This window comes from Lottia gigantea, assembly GCF_000327385.1.
Source record: "Lottia gigantea unplaced genomic scaffold LOTGIsca_1, whole genome shotgun sequence".
Lineage (NCBI taxonomy): Eukaryota > Metazoa > Mollusca > Gastropoda > Lottiidae > Lottia > Lottia gigantea.
This window is the reverse complement of record NW_008706746.1, coordinates 4,471,624-4,482,294: the sequence shown is the minus strand read 5'-3', so window position 1 is coordinate 4,482,294 and position 10,671 is coordinate 4,471,624. Positions and strand designations below refer to the sequence as shown.

The 10,671-nt window shown below is 31.5% G+C and overlaps 1 protein-coding gene across 1 annotated transcript; it reads right to left on the bottom strand.

Annotated features, from left to right (window-relative positions):
* Positions 1-395: 395 nt before the first annotated feature.
* Positions 396-4,729, bottom strand: LOTGIDRAFT_152198 (hypothetical protein; the record flags this gene model as incomplete). Its single annotated transcript, XM_009045650.1, has 2 exons — positions 396-1,985; positions 4,187-4,729. The coding sequence occupies 2 exons, from the start codon at positions 4,727-4,729 to the stop codon at positions 396-398; spliced, it is 2,133 nt and encodes a 710-aa protein (XP_009043898.1).
* Positions 4,730-10,671: the final 5,942 nt, after the last annotated feature.

Genomic DNA, 10,671 nt, shown 5'->3' with positions numbered 1-10,671 from the left:
ATTTGACAGGTGAGTATGACAAATTACTAGTATACGGTTAAATATTTAGCTAAGACAACAACGTATCTTTGTTATGGAGGGAATTCTCAACTGTTTACTTTTCCAATAGTGTTTATATGCCCAAAAAATTCTTACTGCCTATGCTAAGAATTTGCAATTACCTGTATTTCGCATCATAGAACCATACTCTTATAGTTCTAAACAAATTGTCCATACTAGCCTTATGTTACATTGTAAAATTTCCTCTTTCTGAAATAGCAACTTTCCTTTACTTGTTCAACCTTTTCTACCTATTTTGTAAGAAAAAATAAAGCAATTTATCAATATGAAATTTTAATGTTCATTCATGAGTTACAAAAAAGTTATAAAACTAGGGGGGAAAGATCAGTACTATGTTAGGAATTCACATTGAGTATAAACTTTTCATTTTGACTTAATAAGGTATCTGTATTGTAAACATTTTTTGACAAATAGGAATGAGACCCATAACTTTGAGCTCTAGATCCTTTACACATAATAAATTGAGCAGGATCTAAATGAGAATCACAAATGATTTCATGGAAGGCATGTGTCATACCAATGTCCACAGATCGCACTATTGTCATGTTACTTTCAATAAATTTTTGGTAAAGATCCACATCTTCCTTGCCCCACCCTTGAATACTAAGATCAAAACCCCCCACAGCCAGCATATCACTTCTGTACATTGCTGTTATTCCAAATCCAAACTGTCTCCAATATCCAGTCTCTTCACTAAAATCTTGTGGATTTATAAAGCACTCTTGATTATGACAGTCACAATGGTTTACATTTCCATGACAAACAGTTAGTGGGTAATATTGACTAAAAACAATAGGAAAATAAACTTGAGATCCTTGTTTAGTATTTAGACGGATTCTATTAAGGACATATCTAGTCATCACAATGTCAACATCAACTAAAAATAACAACGAATCACTGCTACAACGAGCTGCACCTAACTCCAGGCCACGTCCCCGAGAGAAGGCACCAGAAGCTTGTATAATTTCCACACTATTTTCACTATATTTATTTTGATACTGTTGTAATAAACTAATACTTTTCTCTAAAGCCATATCTTCACCACGTTCATGCTCACTATTAAATAACACAACATGTAGTTTCACATTTTCACCCGTTTTTAAAAAAATATCCTCAAAATTACGCATAAATCTCTCAAATATTTTTAAGCGACCAGATAAAGGCATAACAAAATTTATTTTCTCTTGTCGTTTGTCATATACTGTTTTTTGTTCTTCACCTACAGCAAACTTACGAAATAAATGTAAAACTTTGGCACCCATGTTTGAATGAAGTTCGTAAGTAGGGATTTCTTCTTTGAATTCAACCTCAGTAAAGGATTGTTGCACATAAGCATGTCTTCGCACAGGGACGGTCATTTTACGACCTTTATGTTTCCTATAGATAAGTAAAAGGTCTAATATATAGTCTGCTCCAAATAAGGGATTAACACGCTTGTATCCATATAAAATTTCTTTGAAGTCTAACGTCCTTCCGCGTTGTCGAGCATTTTTATTCACTAATTGCATGATTTGATTTATAACATCGTCAATAGCACTAGATAGCGATCCCTCAAGGCCACGCTTAGGATTGTTATGATGATGAGAAAATATAGGTTTTGTCATAAAGTCCCATGATATAACATCATCTGCTTCTGAAGGTCTATATTTTGTTAAAGATGGTAATAAGGCTAATCTATTAACATTAAAAGTATACCCTGGTGAGCCTAACAACTCATCAATTAAATGTATATCCCTCTGAAGAAGTAGTTCTTTATGATGAAGGTGTAAAATTTTGGTGGATTGGAAATAATTTTGAATACGAAATAAGTACACTGGCTCTTTCACAGGATGGAGGGAAACAGCATTTTCAACTTCTGTACTTTTTAATGACTTTTTGAATGAACCTTGATCTTCTTTGTAGTTTTGATATAAAATATGTTGCATCTGAAAAGAAATAAACAATGTTAGATTATGGATTCTGAAGTAACTATTATGTTGTCACTTATCCTTGAACTCAAAACAAAAGAAATGTTGAAGTATGATAATGGCGTGGATACATAGTTTGTTCATGTATGAATTAGTGACCTTTTATTCTGCTACCATTTAGTTCATTATCATGTCAACTTGTCACAGGATGAGAATTTCACACAAAGCAACCTCAAATGATCTATTACCATTTATCATATCAAATGATACTAGATATATAGATTACAGTCCCAGTAGTGCATTTAAGAAAAAAAACTAGTTGTACTGTAAACAAAACCAACTGAAAGGATATTAGATCAGAGTTCAATTTAAGCTGTATTGCATCACAGTTTGAGGGTCAAATTAACCTCTTTTGCGATTCAATATATTAATGTTCAATACCTACGAATCAAAACAAATTGTACATTTTTATGAAAATTTTCTCTTTAGAGAAAGGTTCACCAACAGTATTTTTTTAGCTAAGCTAATCAGATATAGTGTTTACAGCTCACCGTCAAAATTTGAGCCTTCATGTGTATCCAGAATTATTTGCATTTGAGAGTTATTTTGAAAGTTTAAATGATGACTCTTCTTTTCTTGAGGCTCTACATATAGAAATGACATATATAGAAATAGAAAAAGATATTTCTAGTTTGAAATATTTTTGAAGGAATTATGCGGTTTTGGTACATTCATAGTACTTCTGAAGACTATTTACATATATTCAAGATTCAAATCAATCCCCCAAAATAGCAAAGCTGTCCCTTTAATTCAAGAAATATACTACAACACTTGTCTGTATAAACTGATTCATCCGAAGTCTACAGTTGAAACATTTTGAATTGCTACTAAATTTTTATGAAATGTGAATATTAAGAAGTTGAAATTAGAACTTGAATGTCAATCACATTAGAAAATCTGTTTTCTACCAAAAATAGCCAAGCAAACGACAGAACAGTTCTATTAACTGTCTTCTTACAACAAATCAAGTGTAATGATTTTCCCTTCTGTACATATGTATGGTAAAGTCAGAATTAATCAAAAGTTTACAAGTGTTTGAATTTGAGTATTTTCTCAGTTGGTCATATCTATCATCAGTTATGATGACCTGCCAAATGAATTTTTTGTTGAATGTCATTATAGTTGAAATATCATTGTGTCACGATTTCAATAGAAACTTGAAATGAGAGATTGTTTATGTGTTTATAGAATTTAAACTATTGTCTGTCTCGTGATATTTTATTGAGCATAATGTTCAGTGAGACAAAACCAAAATTACAGTTCTCACAGCTAGAAGTACAAAAGTTATTTCAAACAATTTATATTATACAGAGGGAAACAATAACTAGAATACATATACCAATATAACTGATTCAGACTTTCATTTAAATATTTGAAATTTAGATGTGTCAAACACCAGAAGATAGAAAAATAGTTTTCCAAAATCAGAATTTGGTTTCATTAATCCTTAAATCAAATAGGCTATAAATAAAGTGACAGGTGAGGATGTTATATAAAGTTAGAGAAAATAAACAGAAGATAAAGTACCATGTCAACAATAAGAGATATTTCTCAAGATTGTCATTCAAAGCAAGTTTGTGTCTGGCATAAAGCCAAGATGGTGGCATTCAGTCAAAACATAGTCAAAGTTGAATCAGGAAATGATACATCTTTTATAAAAACACTTCGAATAACAAACAGTCATGATTTGTTAATTGAAATGATTAAAATAATGACTATTGTGCATAGATTGAAACACAATTGAAAAAATGAAATGAAATGAATGGAGTTTTACGTCCTACTCTTCTGCACCATGTGGGCTAATGAAGACGGGCAACGCAATGCAGGGTGCCATGAGGGAAACTTTGCCAGGACAGCGGCATTAGCCTGCTGTTTTTCGATTTCCAACTGTCGAGGGATCTTTAACGTGCACAGTCTGTAGCACACGGGGCCTCGGTTTATTGTCCCATCCGAATGACTAGACGCTTTTTCCATGTCAGCCCCTCTTACCTGCATCACTGACAGGGGGAAACCGGGTTGAAAAATCCGAAGGTATTATCTCGACCTATGAAACACAATTGAACATTGTTTATTAACAGAAAATATGTCATCTAAATCTACTTCTTCACAATATTGCATGAAATTGTCTTGTAAGCAGAATCTTAAAGAGAAATACTTACTTCATATGCCCAAGTACACTGAATACCAGCATACTTTCTTACACATCTTCCTATCTCCACATCTTCATGAGTAGTATATAAATTAGCTAAACAGTCACCAACATACGGTGCCATGCGTCGTAAGGTTTCACGACTAAAAATCATACCAGGACCTCCCATACAAAAGTTTTCTGTTGCCGTCAAACTCAACATGCCTAGTTCTTCTTGTTTACCGACACCAGCCTGGCCAATAAACTGGGGTTTTGAACTATTGATAGATCGCAAAAATTTCTCAAGTTTATCACCTTTTATGAAAACGTCATCATCTGCTCTCACAAACCATTCATAATTTTCAATGAAATGGTCATGCATGTATTTTAACATCATAAAAGATTTTTTCTGAGGGGGATAAGAGTCATCAACTCCTGGTAGGGGCACTACTGGAACTCCATATTTTGATTTGGACCCCTCACTAGAAAAAAACATCACTTTGCCATTGATAGAATTAACCCAGGTTCGAAACGCTGACAAACCACGGGTATCAATGAATTTTTTAGCAGTCATTATGCCAACAATGACAAATGTGTCCTTAGTCTCCTGTTGCTTTTGAAAATCTTGATCCACAGAATTTACCTGTTCCCCAGAGGAACTGACTGTAGTATCTAGTTCTGGAAAACCACATTCTGATATAGAATATGGTCCAAGCAGCTTTACTTTAAACCAATTACCAAGTAATAGGCCAAACAATACTCCAAATAATAATACAGCAAAGTTTATGGTCTTAAAACCAAACTTTTTCTTCACCATGGTTTTAGGTAGATCTCCATTCATTGGCTTGGAATTAAAAGCAGGAATTATGCAATGGAATTCAAACATTGGAATTGATCATCTAAATTTGAACACTTTGAAAGTGTCTATCCACCCTTGGCATTCAAATACACAAGCAACTTGATTCCAGGATATATGGTCATCTTGAAGGCTTTTTAATGCTTTGATCGGAGGATTTTTTCATTGTTGAGCCTATAAAGAGAAAAATCATCATTTAAGAATCAAACACTTATCACATTATGTTATAATTCATATAACAGTTCAGTAGAAGTAGATCACACAAAAAAATAAAAAATCCTTTACATAACCAAAATTTATCATCACTAACTACTTTTATATCATATTCACTCAAAATTAATATTCCATATTTTAGAACAATAGAAGCATGAATCTATTTGACATGAACAAATAGATTTGGATAAGTTTTGGTCCAGACATTCAGAAATTAACAAATAACAAAATTTCAATATCAGCAGTTCTGATGTTGGACCTCATATCAATTGTCTAAGACAGAGAATACAGCAACAGGCATTTGAGATCTGAACTGCATTTGACACTATATACAAGACTAGAAATACCTCTACATACACAAGTTTATTCACCACATATGAACGCATAGATCACTGTATAATCACATAATGAATGTTTACCAAACAATTTTTTTTTCACCCATTGAATTTCTTGATGAAAGAGATATTTTGATAGTGATTAAAACGACTTTGTAAAATCCAACCAAGCATTAAACCATATAGTGATTAAATTACTTGACTCTTCCCTGAATGGGATCTTATCTCTTACCTATCTGAAACATACACAATATCTGATGATTCAATACAATGTATACTATGCTCCAGAGGCCTAGATTTTCTTGGACCAGATGTTTACACAAATGCTTTTTATAATGTTTTTTTAGCAGTCAATGCTTTATGGGAAGTATTATATGCAAAATTATAATATTATAAACATTAGAAATTATACAAGAAAAATTTCTACAATATTTTATTTATTACTACACTTGATCGTTCGAATTTGTTAAAAAAGAGATGATTAAAAACTGGTGGTATTAATTGTTAATTAAGCAGTTTGGTGTTTGGCCCTATAATTGCTCAACATTTTTAGTTGAAACCTTAAGAATAAGTAGGAGATAATTTTCTGTACATTTTGGTGTTTATTTTGCTAAAATTATTTCATTAATTTTCAAAAAAACAAAAACATAGTGATGTTTAATTGTTGTGTAACCCTTTTAACTAGTTTTGGCTTTCTTAAATTAAATGCAAAATACTTAATTAAAAGTTTTCAGATATGAGACGCGTTTTCCTTGATTTTGGTGTGTAGTTTTCAAAAATTAAAATAAAAAAATTTTTTCAATCAATAAATTGAAAACATGAAAAAGAATTGTTTTTGATTCTACACAACAGTTAAGTTTCAAAGATCCTTTATATGAGACTGTCAAAAAGACTTATTATGTAATCAAATTTCATTTCACCAAATTTTATAAAGATGTCGATATTTTACCATAATTTGCACGAAGCTTTGCTATCAGTGCAAAAATCATTTTAAACGTTATAATTGTAACAACCTTACTTTACTTAAAATTAAGGACTACTCATCATCTTATTAATTTTCACATAATTAATAAGCTTATCTATTGCTCTGTGACCTAGGCCAGTGCTTTGATTGAGACTCGTCTCAATACACCCTAACACAATACAATATCATATTTTCATCTCTACTGATTCATATGTTAACTTGTTTATTTTCAAATTGGATCAATCACTCCAAAAAGGTTATAAAGCTATAATTTATTATTCCTTCATTGAGAAATACAAAAAAGTCGATTTCCCTCTTAGGCTTGAAACCAATTTCATGAAAAAATACAAAAATCAGCAACTAAAAGATAACCAACCTTTCCCCCAAAGTAACACAAAATTACCTGCTTATATTCCAGTGGTCTAGTTCCATCAAAATTTGTATTCCCATAGACTGAAGTTATCATAAATAATTAAGATAGATACAACAGTAACAATAATAAACAATACTGATCAATATTTAGTCTTATTGTATAAGATACATTATTAATGTTATTATGGTTCAATCAACAATCAATCCTTATCATTAATTATACATATATATTGATTGACTGTCCATCTGTGGTCAACTATCTTGACATAGTTAAAAAAAACATGTCTTGCCTGCTTAATATGTGTCTTTAGCTCTTGACTGACATGAACTGGTCAACATGTACCGGTATGCTACCTCTTTGTAATCAAAACTGAAACATATCCTCTGACTACATGTAAACTCAATAAGAAGCTTACGAACGCCCTGCAATAAGCTCACACAACAGTAACACCATCAACCTTCCAAGCCAAAAATTCCAATTATTGAAATTATTATTATGGAAATATTGAATTTTTGTTTTGTGCATGCGCATTACCAATTTTCTTATTCGAATTTCACCAAACTTGGTATGTATGTGTTTAATTCAATTCTAAATTTGATGGAAATATTGAATTTTTGTTGAGCGCATGCAAATTACTTTCTTATTTCTTATCCGGATTTCATCAAACTTATTTTTTATTAATTAACAAATATTCTTTTATTCCTAGTAAATATACTTTAAACTCCAGGCACTTTTGGATATTTGCATTTAGAGATGCAGAAATATTGAAATTTGTGTCCTACACGTGGTTTCGGTTTTATGGGTGTCACTGAAAGTTGACTCTGCATCTTTAAAGCGTCCTCACATGTGCCCTAATAGAGGTAGAGAAATAATTCTGTCGGATTCAAAATGCTGAGATCCTGCGCTTTCCAAAGATATATCTCTATAAACCAGTTCTAAATTTGATGCAAATATTGAAATTTTGTTGTGCGCATGCGCATTACCAACTTTCTTATTTCTTATCCGATTTTCATCAAACTTGGCATGTATCTCTATAAACCAGTTCTAAATTTGATGGAAATATTGAATTTTTGTTGCGCGCATGCGCATTACCAACTTTCTTATTTCTTATCCGAATTTCACCAAACTTGGTATGTATGTGTATAATCCAATTCTAAATTTGATGGAAATATTGAATTTTTGTTGTGCGCATGCACATTATCAACTTTCTTATTTCTTATCCGAATTTAATCAAACTTGCTAGGTATGTGCATAATCCAATTCTAAATTTGATGGAAATCATACATTTTTGTTGTGCGCGTGCGCATGCGCATTACCAAATTTATATTTCTTATCCGGATTTCATCAAACTTGGTCTTTATTAATTGACAAACATTCTTTTATTCCTAGTCAATACACTTTAAACTCTAGGCACTATAGGATATTTTCATTTAGAGATGCAGAAAAGTATTTACATCAATGTAATTGGAATAGACCGTCTTCGTATGTACCTGAATGTCGTAACCCGCCCTGCATCAGTACTGTTATTAGAACAGTTCTAGTGTTGTTTTGTAATGCGAATTTCCAAACCATCCATTAAACTTGCAATATTCAAGTAAAAAGAATAACATCTTAATAATTCAACTAGAGTCTTCCAGACAAAAATATAAGTAGAAATTCAGAGGACAACAAAAACCAAGGACACTAACACTGGCCTCAGGAAAGCAAATACTGTGCCACAGATAAAAAGACAGTGCCACAGACACAATTTCATAAAAATAATAAACTATAGGGCAAATAGGCCTAATTGTGAATAACCTATAGGCCTATGTGGGAAGAAGTTCTTAAAACACTCATTAGAAAATGTGGAATTGGTCAATGTTCAATGAACTAAGAAATAACAGAAAGTAGATCAGAAATAGAAATACAATACCAACACTACAGGCAACACTCAACACCGAGTGTCAGTCAAGCATGGGTGAATGGAATTTCGCACTCAAAACTTTTTGGATAAACCAAAACTTTATGTTTTACTTACCAAAGTGATATAAACTCATTTTCTTCCACTGTTCACAACTTTCTTTCTCTATTATATATTAAAAACAAGTCATTATCATACTTTGTTGAACCGTTTAACGCACATTTCATTGCATTTTAACAGCGAGCACTTGTTATCACGTCAACACTAAATCATGACGTCACAAATTGTAGGAAATCCCTTTAAAAATAAATTGCAAATTCCGATAATTTTCTTGTATTTCATATTGAACGCTTATCTTATATTGATAAAAGTTACTTTTACCAAAATAAATATAATATTATGATGATTTCTAACAAAAAATTTATTAACGTTTCGGCGAGAACGAAAACATGGCGACCATCGTGTAAAAATTTTCTCAAACAATTAGGCCTACAAAGTTGCAAAACCCATACAGCAGTACCAAAAAGCTTTGTTTACGTTTGTCTGTTGGCATGATCAGAAAGAAAAGGTTAGTGCATTTATTCTGATTTATGTTTAGTGAAGGTCACTTCAATTTGGTACTCAAATTTGTCACCGAATTAAACCTTTAACTTTTAGCAATCAGTACAGCAGACTGAGCAATAGGTTACAGACATTTTCAATTCAATTTGATTACTTTCATGTTGTGATTGGTCATTTAAGGAGTTCTGTAACGATCAGGAATATGTTATACAAAAGCTGGTAATCTGGTTAGGCATTGACAATGGCACTGAAGCTAATCAATTAACAAATTATGTGTCTTTTTTACTGCTGTAATAGCTAGTCCAAGCGTCCAAAACATCCTGTCTACACCAGCTGACATCTGTCCAAATAGCTATCATAGCTATCAGAGTATGAAATAGAGACAGATGTTTAGGTCTATGTACTAGACTACTGCTCCTGAAGGCTTAATAGAAATTTGGGTATATTTATCATATGTCATCCATATCTGTATTAGATGTTTTTACAAGTCTACATTATCAGAATTAGGTATTATGCAGATAATTGTCACCAAAGACAAAGGAGGACATGAAAAACATACAATAATGTTGGAAGGAGAATACCCACAGGGCTAATAAATGCCTGGTATCCAATAAACAATATTTCGAAATAGAAAGAACATAATTATAATGTTTCTAAATGATAGTTCCTGCTCAATACTTCAAAAAGACTATGTTATTATATAAGTAGGCTATAACATGTTAATTATAATAATATACTAATCATGTTGGACCTTTTACCTCTAATTCAACACTCTTTATTTTAAAATTTACAATAATAATAGTCTGAGGTAAATGACAAGTTTTGAAATATCTACTTGTTGTGTACTGATTATAAATTCAAATTTGGCCAAATCCAACATATTTAACAAAGTGAAGAAGTTTTGGAATAGAAAGGTTCTTAGTAATTTGTATTTTGGACAAATATAATAGAAAAAATGTAGCTCATTTTCGACTTGAGACAGTTGACATTACAAATTCTATTTTTGCTTTTTTCATATTATTATATCTATCTTTTTCTATAACTAAATTACTCTAAAGTCGTCATCTGACAAATAATGTAGCATATAGATATACCATATAATAATTGAGATGTTGTAATAAAGACAAGTGGTTTGGGGCAAATAATTTATTGCAATGTAATAACTAAATGAATTGTATGTTAACTTCCATACTAAGACAAATTATATTTTATATGTTAAGATATTAGAAAAAAGGCCAAACAAACCCCAAACCACTTGTAATGATGTGAATAAATAAAGATTAATAACTTTGACTCTTGAAAAAATTGTTAGCT